This window comes from Oncorhynchus masou, chromosome 11 (assembly GCF_036934945.1).
Source record: "Oncorhynchus masou masou isolate Uvic2021 chromosome 11, UVic_Omas_1.1, whole genome shotgun sequence".
Taxonomy (NCBI): Eukaryota; Metazoa; Chordata; class Actinopteri; order Salmoniformes; family Salmonidae; genus Oncorhynchus; species Oncorhynchus masou.
The window spans coordinates 55,668,483-55,685,496 of record NC_088222.1 but is presented as its reverse complement, the minus strand read 5'-3'; the positions used below and the strand labels follow the sequence as shown (position 1 = coordinate 55,685,496).

The window sequence follows — 17,014 nt, the reverse complement described above, 5'->3', positions numbered from 1 at the left end:
TGAAAGTGTGAACGGCAGAAAGAGAAAGAGAGAAAGAAAGAGAGAGACAGAGGGAGAGTGAAACTGTGAGTAAAGCTAGAATGAAGCTGAGCCACCGGCAGCAGGGAAGACTGAAGATTCGATTTTCTGGGAAATAGGAGACGATATATAAAAAGAGAGCAGGAGAGAAGACGCACACTCTCTCACTGAGAGAGCAGCAGCTGAAGAAGAGCGCTACAGTGCCAGCCTCACACACACAGACGGACGCACAACTCTCTTTATACCTCTGCTACTAACTTTGTCTCGGCGTCACCAACATCTCACAGACGGTAGGCACACAGGAGCAGACTTCTTCCCCCGCTACTTCTCTTTAATGATGATGATCCCTTGGCTGGTTCTGTTCTCTTGGATGGCTGGACTTGGTACGTAAACAGTGTTATCTGTCTCTCTCTCTCTCTTTATCTGTCTCTGTCTCTTTCCCTTCTGTGGCTCTGACTGATCCGAATGGAAGTGAGCTGTGTTTTCTCCCTTCTCTCCGTCTATCTCTCACTCTCTCCCCATCTCACTCCATTCTGTGGCTCTGACTGATCCGAATGGAAGTGAGCTGTGTTTTCTCCCTTCTCTCCGTCTATCTCTCACTCTCTCCCCATCTCACTCCATTCTGTGACTCTGACTGATCCGTATGGATGGTGGAAGCTCTGTAATTGATACTACGTCTGTGACTTAGAGGGACCACTTTACTGTAAGTTTGGCTGCAGTTTGATGTGCCTTTGCTATAGCTTCTCTACAGTAGCTCTGAGTGATACTTGATTGAGTGTTTTTTAATCGATATGAATCCTCTTCTGTGTCCTTTGAAACTGTGAAATGTCCCTGACTTTCTATGTCTGCATCTCACGTCTGGCAAGAAAGGATTTTGTCTTTGCTTGCTCTGAATGAGCAGGTGTGCTTGAATCGAAATCCTGCTTACGGTGTTGAATTTGTATCTGTCTCTCGTTGCATTGATCTAAACATGCTGGGATCATTCATCATTGTGTCAGAGAATCACTTGCAGAAAGCAACACGATTAAGCATTTATTTCTCCTTGCACTCTGAGATACCAGAATGTCTGTCCTTAGAAAAGTCACATTAGTTATCTAAAAAGATCTTGAAGTTTCAAGGATAGTTTTGTAAACAGTAAGACATTTATTTTTAACATTGTCATTTAGTTGTTTCTCAAAGATTTCTAAAATTAATTATGAACTCCACACTCGTATATGCAATGCTGTCACACAAGTGCATGCAAAAATGATGTGTTTTGTGTGTGTGTGTGTGTGTGTGTGTGTGTGTGTGTGTGTGTGTGTGTGTGTGTGTGTGTGTGTGTGTGTGTGTGTGTGTGTGTGTGTGTGTGTGTGTGTGTGTGTGTGTGTGCGCGTGTGTAGATAAGGTGTGTGTGTGTATGTTTGTATGTGTTTCAACCTACTCATAATTTTCACAGTAATTCCAAAGCTATGGCCTATGATTGCAAATGGGTGTTGGAAACAGAATATTTTACAATAACTCTCTCCATTTCAATACACTCACCCTCCCCTGAACTGACTTCCTCTCCCCTTTTCCTGATATACTCTCCAAGATTTGTCCAATTCCTCTGTTGCACTGTTGAACTCCTATTTCACTTGCTCAGTCATATATCTCTGCTAGTCTAAATGGTAATTCCCCTAATGTTATTGCTGGTCCTAATGTTAAGGTTGGGTGTGCGGAGCCAGTCGTGTATGACTGTACAAATACTCCGCCTTTCGCTTTGGACATACAGAGTGCGCGGCGCACCACTAATTTGAATTTGACACCAGTAATAAAGCTTTCAATAGCGCTCTCAGCAGCACTCTTCAGAGACTGTACATCAAACCTCAAGAGGGTGTCAGCTTTATTGCTTAGTTTTATGAGTATATGAGTGTGAGTGCCAGCGTCGGAAGTTAATATAGGATTTTTTACCCCATCTACTCCCCTCAGTGAATTGAAAGCTGGAGAGTTTGGGGGCATTTTCTATGGTTCCCAAATTGCTGCTTCATTCTCTAAGCAATAGGCTCACCTATGGGTAAATATCTCTTCTCCTCCACAAACATTTTTTTCTCCAAACTGCAAGCTATCAGAGCTTGGACAACTTCAAGCCCCTATAATTAACCAACATGCTGTATATACTGCTAATTCATCTGGCAGTCACTGCTGGATCCTGCTTTACCATTCTAAGTCTCCTAATCAGTTCGCAGGTGAGCCCAAGCCAATCCTCAGTGCTTGCCGCCGACAGCCATATATATTTTGTTCTCCATCGTCTGGGGGGGATCAAGTGCTCTTCCTTGATGTCGCTTCTCTCTTGTGATACACTGATCAAGCGCTGTAGTTTGCATCCTTTGTTGTCAGCAGAATCAGAGTGGTTATCGAAAACAGAGGATGAGGAGGAGGGGGGTGGGGGGGACAAGGCTGCCATCAGTATCAGAGTACTACAGAATGTTTCAAAGGACCTCTCACATCGATTAAAAGCATCCAATGAACACAACTGACTCTTGATTAAAGGTTAAAGTGTGTTGATTAAACAGCCATTCTACACTCCTTCACCTCTCCGTATTCATCTTCACATAAATCGTTCATTCTTAGAGCTCCTGGCAGTAACATTATGGTGGGAGCAGTGATGAGCACTGAGCAGCACGTCTCTACCCCACTCCATCCCCGCCTATGTTCTCCAAACTCAACTCGCCACTCAAGGATTATCACGCTGAGATCACAGTCCCCCTGTACTCCCAATGGGGAGGGGTGGTGAAGCCTTTGAACTTAACTCTAAAAGAGCAATGAAATGGCAATGCCATGTCTGGAGCGTGCTGCATTCAGGAACTTTCTCACTATACTACGAACTAGCAGCAAATGGACTGTTGTCCATGGCACACTGTCAAGTGGAAAGTAATCACGATACCTTTGTCTTAGAATGAACCAGAGACACTTAAATGGTTTAGGTAAGGAAGCCACGTGGAAAGACGTTCACCTGTCGTATTGCAAAGTTGACCATCAGAGAGCTAAAATCATTATCTTAAAAATAGACTGGTGGTTTAGCCCCTGGGGATTCCAGGAGATTACCTCCGAGTCTAGCTCTGGCACAGGTGAGCGTACTATGAGACAACACCCACTCACACTTCTAGCTACAGTCTTTGGCTTTGGATGAGTTTCCTAGGGGCATGAGCACAATTTCTAAACCCAGTGGCCCAACATTGCGAGACTTCCTGGAAAGCTTGCAAAGCAGACCAGACTGGGGTTTGAGAAGTCAATGAGAGAAGTGAAGAATTATTCCAATAGTTGTTAATTTTTCTCGAAATATAAAGACACAACCTAGATTCGTCCAATTTCTTAAGTAGCTGAACATGTTATTACTCCTACCTCGTGAAAGTGACAAACTGACACGTTTTCATTTTCATCAATAATAACTATATCGAAGGAGTGCCATTGATTTGAAGGTCAGCACATGCACAGTTTGGCACAAGATGACTGTTAGATGACCCGATGACGTGTTTCTGCTAGCCAACATAACCATGCCTGCAAGCGTGATTGGGGTTTTCCATTGGAGAAGCAGTTTCTACATACTGTACAGTACTTTCATACTAAACCACCTTTGATCACAGTTTCACTTCATCTTTTGCACAGGAAAGTCCTATTGACATTCCCAATGGAGCGTGATTGCACTTTTTTATGCCTCATCCGTCTTAAAGGACAGCCCCCGATACGTTGTGGTGAACTCGGCTTGATCTTTCTGGTTAAAGACTTGCTTGCCACTATACCCAATGGCAGTCTGTGTTAACCTATGGACACTGCAGTGATTGCAGTGGCCTCGCTATTCAGATACTTGAGTGAATGTATGAAAGAAAATGCACTGCTTTGAGATGTAGTGGCAACTGGCAAGATACTGCTCCACAGCCCTTTACTCCCTTCAGAATTGACAGCACGACAGTTAATGATGTACGCGGCGCTTCAGAAATGTGCCGTGTGGAATATGTATATTTCAAAACATTGTCATGCTATTCAAAGCTGCCTGTCAGTATGCTCTGTAGTTATTTTTGTTGTTACTGATTTGCATATTCAGTTTGTGACTTGTTACACAGGCAATATGTGCTTGCAGAACCTTTGACATCACCCTCAATCTATGGCAGGAATGCATAGAGAGATGCACAGCCAGATAGAGGCACTATTTTGTTCAGATTTTGCACTGTATAATGCTGAGTAAATAAGTCCACCTTTCAGCACCTTGGACAACACCTGTACATTAGACAGAAGCCTTTCAGCACCTTGGACAGCACTCTCACATTACTTTTAATCTGTGGCACCAACGCATAGAAAGAGACAAAGAGATAACATGCTGACCTGACTAGATCAGTCACAAACGTGTACAAACCAGAATTTGGTGCCTATTCAATATCAATATAAAACGACTGTACCTTAATTTTTGAATTGAGAATTTAAATTCGCTCCCTGAATCGGTTGCACTGAAATTGAATTGACCCCATAGCATCCTGACACACACCTGTGCATCCCATCTCTCTCTATTATATACTGTTCCTTATCACATGCATAAATGGGAACACAGTGACGGACCAGAGCAAAAATAAGGAAACAGCAAATTAAAATAAGGTCATGGAAGTGTAGTTTAGCACTGTGCAGTGGGTTCCACACTGCTCCAAGTGCATTTCCCTCTGTTTGCTGATGGATAAATCCACTTCAACCTGATGCCTAATGCACAGGAAACAATTAACAGAAAGCCCCACTCCTGAGCTGGCCAACACATGGTGAGTTCCAAATGCCACCCTATTCCCTTTAGAGTGCACTTCTTTTGACAAGGGCCCATTGCTCTGGTCAAAAGTAGTGCACTATATAGGGGATAGGGTGCCATTCGGGAAGCATGCACATAATCGTCTCACCGTAACTGACTCATCAACTCCAGGTCTCAAGAGAGAAGATAGAACCCATAATTGCCACTAATCACTCCAACGATCAATAGGGAATCTATATCTAGCATCAGCTGATCAATTGGTGGATATCCATCAGACAAAAATGCCGGTTATGGAAAGAAAGGTTATGTTAACAACTTGGTGTTTATCTTCTCTCTGAATTATTCTCCTATCGTTACAGTTACATATTTTACCATTAGTTGATCTCTACCTTTTATTTTAAATCAAGCAAAAGTGCTGTTGCATTCCCAGAGGGCTGTAGGAGCTGCCAACAACCTGCTCAGAGAGGTGCATAGAGGTGGCAGGATTGCTTTGGATGTGCATTGTACCTCAGCGTACACATGACTGCATGCCGAGCAGGTACGCCACGAGTTTGATGTTGTCTCGCACAATGATTTCATCACTCATTCCTCCTCTGCCAAAGTGTTGCCGAAGTAGTTTGCGGAAACATCAACATCATTTTTCCTATACTATTGCTGCTATTAATCATGGACCTGTCACCGCAGATCTATATCTGCGCTGCACAATGTTGTTACATTGCATTTTCCGGGCAGCATTTGAAAAATGCTGGAGTAAACAAGCCAGCGTAGATATTGACAGAGCTGTTATGTCCTGCACAGGCCCTGCAGAATGGAAGATGTATTTTGTGTTGCGGGACAGGAGGACCTTTGAAGAATTGAGCAGATGATCTGATAAGGGAGGCAGTTTCTGACAGAATTTTCTGGCACTGCCCCTATTCCACCTGGACAGACTTGACTCTATATTTCACTCTCTCTTTCTCTGTATTTCTCCTCGTCTCTCACACACACTCTTTCCTTTGCAGCCTTGTGCAGGTGGAGAGACCCTCTGAGACCCTCTCAACACATGCAATTGTATGAATGGGGGGAATCAGGTTCCACAACCATGAGCTTTTTTGCAATATAAAAGTTAATTAGCCTTTTAACCGGTACACATGGACTCTGGCAAGGGGAGGGATGGGGGGGGGGCTTGGAGAGACCTAGGGAAGCTGCTCACCTTCAGATAATGATGTGTGTCTCCCTGCTATTACTATGCATCCCTCAGAAAGGCATTGGGGCGGCACTTCCATGAATATGGCAACTATAGCATCGCTAGGTTAGCTAGCCTCCCTTTGGGCTCTATTGTTGGATCGTTAATGGCCGGCTAGCTAACTTGATAGCTAACTGGATAGTGAAGTGACCAGTCTCCCTATCCTGAAGAGTCTCAGCGGAGGAGCTTTTCTTATCATTAGTGCTTGGTGTTTGTCTGTGATCTAACGCCTGTGAGGCACCAGAAACCCATCTGAGCCGTGCTCAATTACCCCAGCCTCGTTATTTTGCATGGTAAACTGGGGGCTTGGGGATGGCTGGGGTGGTGGTGGTTGGGTTTTGATGCAATGTTTTTGATGGGGAGCACAAGCAATCACCATGTAAGCTTATAATAATTGTTCACGGCATGTTTCTTTGAACTCCGTCACTTGAACCTCAGCTGAAGCTTGAAGACTGTGTTCAGCAAAAAGCCTTTCTAATAGAAGGCCTCTGATAATGACCCTTTCAGAGGAAAAGTTTGTTCCCAAAGTTTTTTCGACTGATTCTGGAAAGTCAAAGGCTTCAGAAACACTGTGGCAGATCTCTGCCAACTTTCAAGATTGATTGGTGCCAGCAGTGACTTTTGTAGATGGTACACACAAGTCATTTAATGGGATGGGTTAATATGAGTATACTGTAAAGCACGGTATAGTTTGATACCCGTTGGCTATGTTTTTGGTTGAGCTCGGTCAAAGTGAGCTTTATATCCAATTCATTTCATAACCTTGAAAAGGTCAATGGGCTGAATGCTTCCCAAATCCATTGGATGCAAAAAACGGAAGATTGAGTTATGTTTCATGGATAAAGGGATGCACTCATAATGGGCTGGGTGAATTAACATTGAGCAAGGGAGTTCATCTTGACATGCTTGCTTGGCAAATCCGCTACAGTCGTGGCTTTCATTCACAGATGACATCCGTCACAAATCTCCCAGCCGCACCGGACTCATCCCTTTGCCACTGTTGCTTGGCTTCCGCCCAGGAGCTAAACACCCCACCATCAGCTCACCGACACTCGTGGTGAGTAGAATTTATAAACAGCAAAGCTTTTGAAGCAGAATGTCTTACCTTATAGAAGGCCTAATGTCAGATCAGATGGCTCCCAGAGGGAGCAAGGGAGTGTACACTCAATATGTCGGAGCAGAGCGTGGCTGCTGGGCGGATGAGCAAGGGGATTTTAAGGGACGGGTAGGCTGTCTGTCTTTTTAAATGATGCTTGGTTGCGGATGGTTTAGAGGGACAGGTGAGACGGCTCAACCGAAAGTGAACAGGATCTAAGAGTGAGACGATGGCAGCTAGGGCCAGACAGCTCTCCTCTTTATTTTCCCATTTCAGACGCAGAGCACTTTGTCAGTCCGAGGAGAAGGGGAGCAGTCAAGTGTTCATACTGGATAAGAGTAGGCAGCAGACTGATACCTTTTCACAGAGATTAAGATGATACACAGGCTTCCAGAGAAGCCTATAGCTCTGTTATGTTCTTTCATTGCCACGAGGTCCACTTCTAACCACTCTATCTATCCCCAAAAGCCACATTTAAAGGCCCAGTGCTGTCAATTCTGTTTTTCTTGTGCTTTATATCATATTGTACATCAGCTGATGGAACTAACACTATGAAAGTGTGAAAATATATGATTAATGTTATTTCCTGATGGTTTCTAGATGAAAATACAACCTAATCAGCAGGTTTGCATGGGTGGGAGCTTGGGCTTTCACCATCCGGTAAATTGGTTAATAGATCAATAACAAAAAGAGTTCCAAACTTCTCTGCAAATAACAGGTAGTTTAGTTTACCCCTCCCCACTTAGACCACTCCCAGGCAGTCCTAGCAAAATTCTATATTGAGAAATCTTTTTATTGCTAAAATGCTATTACAGTAAGATAATTAATTGTTACCCAGAAATTATTGATATAAAAACGGCTACATTGGGCTTTTAAAAATCTAATCGCGATTATAAAATCGCGAAATACGAAATATAACAATGAGTTTCCAAATTGTAATGGTGTTTTTGCTTGTGCTGCAAGAAATGAATGAACAGCATCCCTAGTGGATATTTGTCAAAACTACACTACTGTTCAAAAGTTTGGGGTCACTTAGAAATGTCCTTGTTTTTGAAAGAAAAGCAAATTTTTGTTAATAAAAAACCATCAAATTGATCAGATTGTTCATGTGTAAATGACTGTTGGTTTTTTTTATGGAATATCTACATAGGCGTACAGAGGCCCATTATCAGCAACCATCACTGCTGTGTTCCAACGGCACATTGTGTTAGCTAATCCAAGTTTAACATTTGAAAAGAAATTAATTAATCATTAGAAAACATTTTTGCAACTGTTAGCACAGCTGGAAACGGTTGTTCTGATTAAAGAAGCAACAAAACTGGCCTTCTTTAAGACTAGTTGACTGGAGCATCAGACTGGAGCATCAGCATTTTTGGTTTCGATTACAGGCTCAAAATGGCCAGAAACAAAGGAATTTCTTCTGTAACTCATCAGTCTATTCTTGTTCTGAAAAATGAAGCCTAATCCATTGGCAAGAAATTGCCAAGAAACTGAAGATTTCGTACAACGCTGTGTACTTCTCCCTTCACAGAACAGCGCAAACTGGCTCTAACCAGAATAGAAAGATGAGTGGTAGGCCCCGGTGCACAACTGAGAAAGAGGACAAGTACATTAGAGTGTCTAGTTTGAGAATTCGACGCCGCAAATCATCGGTCCTCAAATCGCAGCTTCAATAAATAGTACCTAGCAAAACACCAGTCTCAAAGTCAACAGTGAAGCGGCGACTTCGGGTTGCTGGCCTTCTAGGCAGAGTTGAGTAGAAAAAAACATATCTCAGACTGGCCAATAAAAATAAAAGATTAAGATTGGCAAAAAACACAGACAGAGGAACTCTGTCTAGAAGGCCATCATCCCAGTGTCGCCTCTTCACTGTTTGACTTTGAGACTGGTGTTTTGCAGGTACTATTTAAAGAAGCCACCATCCTTTTGACATTGCGCTGTGCGTTATCATGCTAAAACATAAGGTGGTGGTGGAGGAGGAATGGCACTGCAATAGGCCCCAGGTTCTCGTCACAATATCTCTGCATTCAAATTGCAATTGGTAAAATGCAATTGTGTTTGTTGTCTGAAGCTTATGCCTGCCCATACAATAACCCAACCACTACCTGTTCACAATGTTGAAATCAGCATATCGCTTGCCCACAAGATACCATACACGCTGTCTACAATCTGCCCGGTACAGTTGAAAACGGGATTCATCCATGCAGAGCACATTTTTTCCAGCGTGCCAGTGGCCATCGAAGATGAGCATTTGCCCTCTCAAGTCAGTTATGACGCTGAACTGCAGTCAGGTCAAGACCCTGGTGAGGACGACGAGCACACAGATGAGCTGAGATAGTTTGTGCAGACCCATTTTCATCAGCTGTCTGGGTGGCTGGTCTTAGATGACCCTGCAGGTGAAGAAGCACAATGTGGTGGTCCTGGGCTGGCTGGGTTACACGTGGTCGTCTGCAGTTTTGAGGCCAGTTGGACATACAGACAATTTCTCTAAAACAACATTGGAGGTGGCTTATGGTAGAGAAATGCCAATTACATGATTCCTCAATATTTGTGGTATTGTATTTTGTGACAAAAGGGCACATTTTAGAATAGCCTTTTATTGTCCCTTGAACAAGGTGCACCTGTGTAATGATCATGCTATTTAATCAGCCTTTCGCTATGCCACGTCTGTCAGGTGGATGGATTATCTTGGCAAAGCTTGTTGAGGATAGGGGGCAGTATTTTCACTTTGGATGAATTGCTGAACATGGCGTCAATGTAAACCGAGATTTGTGGATATAAAAATGCGTATTATAGAACAAAACATAAATGTACTGTGTAACATGTCATATGACTGTCATCTGATGAAGATTTTCAAAAGGTTAGTGATGTATTTTATCTCTAATCCTGCTTTTGTGATTTTATCTTTGGCTGGAAAAAATGGCTGCGTTTTTCCTCTGATTTGGTGGTGGTCTAACATAAATATATGTTGTGTTTTCGCTGTAAAACATTTAAAAAATCTGACATGATGGGTAGATGAGCAAGAACAAGTTTATCTTTCATTTGAGGTATTGGACTTGTTAATGTGTGAAAGTTAAATATTTCTAAAGAATATTTTTGAATTCCCTGCGTCACCTTTTTAGCTGAATGGGAGGGGGTGGAGTTCCCCTTGGGGAACGCCTTGCCATAACAGGTTTAAGTGTAATGATCATGCTATTTAATCAGCTTTTCGCTATGCCACATCTGTCAGGTGGATGGATTATCTTGGCAAAGGATAAATGCTCACTAACAAGGATGTAAACACATTTGTACACAACATTTGAGAGAAATTAGCTTGAAAATTTCAGGGATCTTTTATTTCATCTCTAGAAACGTGGGACCAACACTTTACATGTTGCGTGTGTATTTTTGTTCTGTGTAATATATGCATAAGCCTACATTTTCAAGAGGACTTCACCGTATCGAAATCCTGTACGTTTGCCACTTCCCCACAGCTGTTCTAGACATCTCATTCACTCCCCTCAGTGTATTAACCGAGATATGCAGCAGATATATTTCATACTGTATATTGTGTCATTTGTAGGCATACTGCTTCATGTCTCCTTATATAATTTACATCGCTACTTCATATTTCTCGCTCACTCACTATGCTGCTGGTCAATGCATTCCCCTTCGAGGCAACTTTGAACATGTGACAGTACTCTCCCGCCCATGCACTAGTATCCTGGCCATCTCAGCCAGATTGGGAACTCTTTCTGGGCACCGCCTAATGGTCCCAGCCCAAAGCAGCAGAACCGGGTAGTCTGGGAGGGAGGGCATAGAAGAAAGTGGAGGAAGTGGGGAGGAGGGGGTTCTGGCTGGCTGAGAAGTACTGTGCTGGTTTTGAAATAGAAGTGGCTGACTGCTGTGCACTAAAAGGCCTAATGGAGAGAGAGAGATTATTCATCACAATTTTATACCACATCCCTGTTGAAAACTCATTTCTGATTGGCATTCTAGAATGGGCATTAAAACCAGATATATGGGACATTTGGATGTCTCTGGGACAGATATATGGGACACCTAATCATGACTCAATATGAAGTACTGCACATGCAGACCGTACTTGTTACAAAGTTACAGAAAGCTAAACCAAGAACCACACAAACCAAATTTGGATACATTGTAAAGGCAGGTTGAACGAGGAAAAACTTAGCTAGCTAGCATTCATTTTGTATTTGCAGAGACATCTGATGAACTAACGTGGTGAGTGATGGGATGAACTTGATTTTCCCAGGTCCTTCAATGTTGCAGTCATGACTCAAGTGGTGCTCTGTTGTCAAATCCTCCCAAATGTTTCTAGTTTGACCAGCTGTTTTTAGCAACGGATATTGTTGACTTCCATTGTCATATACATGCTTAGTTAGACACTGAAGGCGAGGATGCAGTTGCCACAAAAGATTAGAGGTGTTTTCGTAAAGTAGAGCGAAAGTAATTTGAGCAAAAATGCTTGTGAAACCGTGATTCATAATTAACATGTGAATACCTTTTCTGACTTTTGCAAGCTAAATTTGGATCAGTTTGGGGTCCCACGGACCGATGCACTCATTTGTTAAATATTTGAACCAGGACCGATGCATATAGACCATCTAAACTGTGGACAGACTGGAACCAGAAATTGGCCCAGACATTTTTAACACACTACACAAAGATACCAATTATTAACCAAATTATTATTATTATGTACACAAAAAAAGGATTTAGACATGGCCAACTGGACATGGCATTTGCCCAAACTGGCAGTCCATTTCTACTGATGACTTAAGCTTGTCAGCGAAATGAAGTGTAAACAATTCTCCGCACAGTCAAAGAATGGAGTATTTTCAGAATGGTAACTTTACATTTTATAACAAGAGTTTCGAATGCCATAGTATGCTCTGCCTTTCAAATTGAATACCAAAGGTCATTGTATCGTGGTTAATAAGTGTAGACCAGTGTCAGGGGAAGTGCCGGTCAGAAAGCAATTCAGCTAGATCCTTTCCTGATTGGCTGTTCATTGGGAGCCTCAGCGCTGGAGCGGAGTCAACAGACATGACCTAACTTCATTCTGAAATAAGAAAGAGTTTTGGACTGTGGGGGCCGAGTGACCGGTTCAGTCGGTTACCGTGGGAGAGACAGCAACTGCAAATCACACAAGTTCCATCGCCATCCACTTGTCTGGAGTATCGATTAGGTCTGTCCCTGCTAGGGACTACATTGAGGTAGAGGTCTTTACGGATTTACCAGTACCTGAATACCCGAGACCCGATCCGGGATCAAAGTGGGTCCGGATCCAGAATTCCAAAAATATCACAGGTCTGGATCGGATCTGATATGATTGTCACGGGTCTGTGTGATTTTAACTGGACTTGGCCAGAAGGACTGCTGCAATAGAGAGAGAGATTGTATCATTTATGCTGCTGCTCTTTTCTTTTCACGAGAGTGAAGCATGTATCAATTATTGTTGTTGTTGGCCAATCATAAAACATCAAAGCGTCAATAGGTTAAAGTCATAGAGCCTCCGTGTGAGATAAAGTGAGGAGATATATTATCCATGGAAGATTGAACGAAGATGATGGAATTAGAAGTTGAAGGAAAGAGATAGAAAGAGCATACAGCATCAATTAGCCTAGCTAGCTAGCTAGCCAGCATCTCTCGATTTAATGCAGTCAAGACCAGTACTTCGTAATAATATTGTATGATAAAGAACCTAGCTATGGCAGCTATTAGTCTACTATAGTGCGAATCGGCTTTGTTGATTTCAATCTCTCGTCTCTCCCTCCCTTCCTCCTGTTCCCGTGTCACTTGCTCACACTCACAGTAGTGTACACACACAGCATGGCCCCTGCTACAGAGTTTACCTCTCACTACCTCCTCTCACTCAGGCTGTATCAAATCCGGTTAATAAAGTAGTTTAAAAATGGACTTTTCCCTGCTTCTCCCAGGTCTATACTGAACTGGTCTAATTGTCCTCGGATCGGATCACTATATAAAAAATGTATAATTTATGAATATCAGGTCCGGATAGTATAGCCCCAGGTCCATTTTGGAACAGGTCTATGGCTGCGTCCCAGCATTTCTCCTGAAATGGGCTCACTACTTCAAATGAATTCAAAGCATTGGATTGGTGAAGGCATGGACTAGTGGGAGTTTACACCCTGTTTTTTTAACCAGTCATTTCCTTTTCAATAAGTGAGGGAAGTGAACAAGTGCACACTTTGGGAGGATGCTAAGATAATTTGGACACAGGCCGTGTGGCGCTGAAAATAATAACAAGAAATTCAATGTTTTGTGTCAATTCCGTGATATATAAAGGAGCATATGGTTTCAACAGTTGAGTTTGGGTTATTTTTTGTCATCGTTACTAATTAATAGAAATACTGACATTGACATACTGGGCAGGTTGTTCCAATGGATGGAAAAGACAAACTCCTCTGCCATACAAGATCAGTCATCAAAGCATTGTCTTCCCCATTCAATAGTTATATGACTTTAGAGCAACCATGATAATTACTATTTAGTCAGCGAGTGTGTTCGTGTGCATATTCCAATGCTCTATTTGATTCACTTTTTCAACATGAAAAGGTTGCTTTCTGAAATATTCTCTTTGAAAACCATTCCGTATTTTTTTTTTTTACAGATGGTGGATCAAAGAGAGGAGAATAGCAAGCCTATTGTAATTGGGCCGAAACAATTCTTCATTTTGTCACCTGTGACCAATAAGAGTCAAGCCTAAAGGATGGCAAAGCATGGCTAATTCCCTGGATCAACAGACATGACACCAGAGCTAGGAACACGAATACAACAATAAGTCCTTCAAGTTATAAAGGGGTTATAACTAGGTTATGTATAAGTCTGTCAGTTTGAATAAATCATTCATATGTGACCGACCGGCTCGATTCGGTAGCAAAATTTAAAATAGTGCTTTTTTTACGTTGGATAAAAGTTGAGACTCAGAGCTAGAAAATGTTTTATCATACACTACAGTTTAGGAACAATGGGAAAGTAATTTTGCTTAGAAAGTTGATAAACTTGGAACCTCACTTTTGACAAAATGGCCCTTGAATGTTTTGGTACGTATTCTTTGTCTACACCCATTCGTTCACACCCTCTTAAGCTTTTACCTCACCCATCTCTTTAAGGATTCAAATGTGAGGCTATGTACTAAAAAAACAAAGATTTCAAGACTAAAGGCTGGTTTATACTACTTCTATCGACATGTCACAGTGACATCATGAACCTTCTATTGTCATCCAACATCTAACCTGTTGTTGTCATTATGAAAAAGAATAAACACAAGAACTACATGGTGCATGACATCAACAGCCTTGTGGTCCAAAATAACATAACTGGGGCTATTTTACCACCAATAAACCCATCCCTTTAAAATGAATTTAGTATATGTCTATCTAGCAAACCAGGCAACTAAAAACAACTTTCTGAAAAATGTTCTGGTAAGTTTCTAGCTTGTTAGCTAGCTAATGTTAAGTTAGCTGGCTAGCCAGTTCAAATAATGGCCATATACAGTACATTTGTGAAGTACTCAGACCCCTTGACTTTTCCCTCCAAAAATGTATATTACATGCTTATTCTAAAATGTATAAAATAAAAGAATCCTCATCAATCTACACACAATACCCCATAATGATAGTGTTTTGACATTTTGCAAATGTATTTGAGATAAAAAAAAACAAAATTATCACATTTACATAAGTATTCAGACCCTTTACTCAGGACTTTGGTGAAGCACATTTGGCAGTGATTACAGCCTCAAGTCTGCTTGGGCATGATGCTGCAAACTTGGTACACCTGCATTTGGGGAGTTTCTCCCATTCTTCTCTACAGATCCTCTCAAGCTCTGCCAGTTTGGATGGGGAGTGTCGCTGGTGTGTCGCTGCACAGCTATTTTCAGGTCTCTCCAGAGATATTCGATCAGGTTCAAGTCGGGACTCTGGCTTGGCCACTCAAGGACATTCAGAGACTTGTCCCGAAGCCACTCCTGCGTTGTCTTGGCTGTGTGCTTAGGCTCATATTCTGTTGGAAGGTGAACCTTTGCCCCAGTCTGATGTCCTGAGCGCTCTGGAGCAGGTTTTCATCAAGGATCTTTCTGGACTTTGCTCCATTCATCTTTCCCTGTATCCTGACTAGTCTTCCAGTCCCTGCCTCTGAAAAACACCCCCACAGCCACCACCATGCTTCAACGTAAGGATGGTGCCAGGTTTCCTCCAGACTTGACGCTTGGCATTTAGGCCAAATAGTTCAATCTTGTTTTCATCAGACCAGATAATCTTGTTTCTCATGGTCTGAGAGTCCTTTAGGCGTCTCTTGACAACCTCCAAGTGGGCAGTCATGTGCCTTTTACTGAGGAAAGGCTTCCGTCTGGCCACTCTACCAGAAAGGCCTGATTGGTGGAGTGTTGCAGAGATAGTTGTCCTTCTGGAAAGTTCTACCTTCTCCACAGAGGAACTCTGGAGCTCTGTCAGTGTGACCATTAGGTTCTTGGTCACCTCACTGACCAAGGCCCTTCTCCCCCGATTGTCTAGTTTGGCCGAGCTGCCAGCTCTAGAAAGAGTCTTGGTGGTTCCAAACTTCTTCCATTTAAGAATGATGGAGGCCACTGTGTTCTTGGGGTCCTACAATTATGCAGACATTTTTGGTACCCTTCCCCAGATCTGTGCCTCAACAGGGTTCTTGTCTCTGAGCTCTACGGACAATTACTTCGTCCTCATGGCTTGGTTTTTGCTCTGACTTGCATCAACAACTTTGGGACCTTATGTAGAGAGGTGTGTGCCTTTCCAAATAATGTCCAATCAATTGAATTCACCACAGCTGGACTCTAATCAAGTTCTACAAACATCTCAAAGATCGTCAATGGAAACAGGATGCACCTGAGCTCTATTTTGAGTGAGGGTCATATGAGTGAATGTCATACATAAATAAGGTATTGTTTTTTAGTTTTTTTTAGTACATTTGCAAAAAAAATCTAAAAACCTGTTTTTGCTTTGTCTTTATGTGTTATTGTGTGTAGATTGATGAGGATTTTTTTGTTTAAGCTGTAACTTAACAAAATGTGAAAAATTACATTTGCTAGCTAATTTGAAAAAAATTACAACAAAATTATTAGTTACAAGTTAATTAAGCTAATTACAGATAATAGCTTATGGTTGTGAGTGTGACAACGTACCGGAGAATTTTTGAACTTTGACACTGTCTCGTTGGCCTATCATTATGTCCCAATTTGATTTTGGTGAAGGTCGTGTTCTTCACATTACCGTCTCTGGTAAACACACACTATATCAAATTAATTCAAAGTTTATTTGTCTCACAGGATACAGAAAGTGTAAATTGTTCAGGGGAATGGTTACTTGCGTAGTGGAGTCTTTTGTTTAGACATGTAGCTAGCTGGCTCAACAATTAAGTATAATCGCAACTTATAAAAAAAATGTAGCTATCTAGACCCTCTTAGACCCTGCCATATACATGGATGAACACTTCTCCCTCTCTATCACTGATGCCATGGTTGCCCTTAGTTTGAAGATGTAATCCGGAGATAGGTGTTTTATACAACCGCCTTCTGTTTGCTCTTTTTTCAACTCTCTCCGCATATTTGCAATCAAACGGCAGAATTTTTTCCATCTCCTTAGCTATCATACTCTGCTTCCACCGTGCATTCCACTGATTTCAAAAATTTGTCCTCCAGAAAGTGGAGAGCAACACTTTTTCAGATATTCGGTGTATCTTTCAAAAAAGCTAAGTTAGAAAGTATTATCTACATATACTGAGCAGCTCATGTTATAGACAGAAGTGTGCTACATGGCAGACCAATCTGAACTCGTCTCTCAGCATGTCCAGCCCATCCATTACCCCAGCCAATCATGGCTAGCGGGAAGTTTCCTCTGTTTTCCGAGGCTTAACACCACAAGGCTTTTAATTT

At 42.1% G+C, this 17,014-nt stretch overlaps 1 protein-coding gene across 2 annotated transcripts in view; it reads left to right on the top strand.

Moving 5' to 3' along the window:
* The first annotated feature begins 261 nt into the window (after positions 1–261).
* The window catches only part of LOC135548857 (kin of IRRE-like protein 3), a 280,617-nt gene continuing 263,864 nt past the window's right edge, over positions 262–17,014 (top strand). For both annotated transcript variants that reach the window (XM_064978889.1, XM_064978888.1), the window contains exon 1: positions 262–401. In XM_064978889.1, the coding sequence (XP_064834961.1) occupies positions 353–401 (49 nt within the window). In that variant the 5' untranslated portion in view covers positions 262–352. The remainder of the gene's footprint in view (positions 402–17,014) is intronic.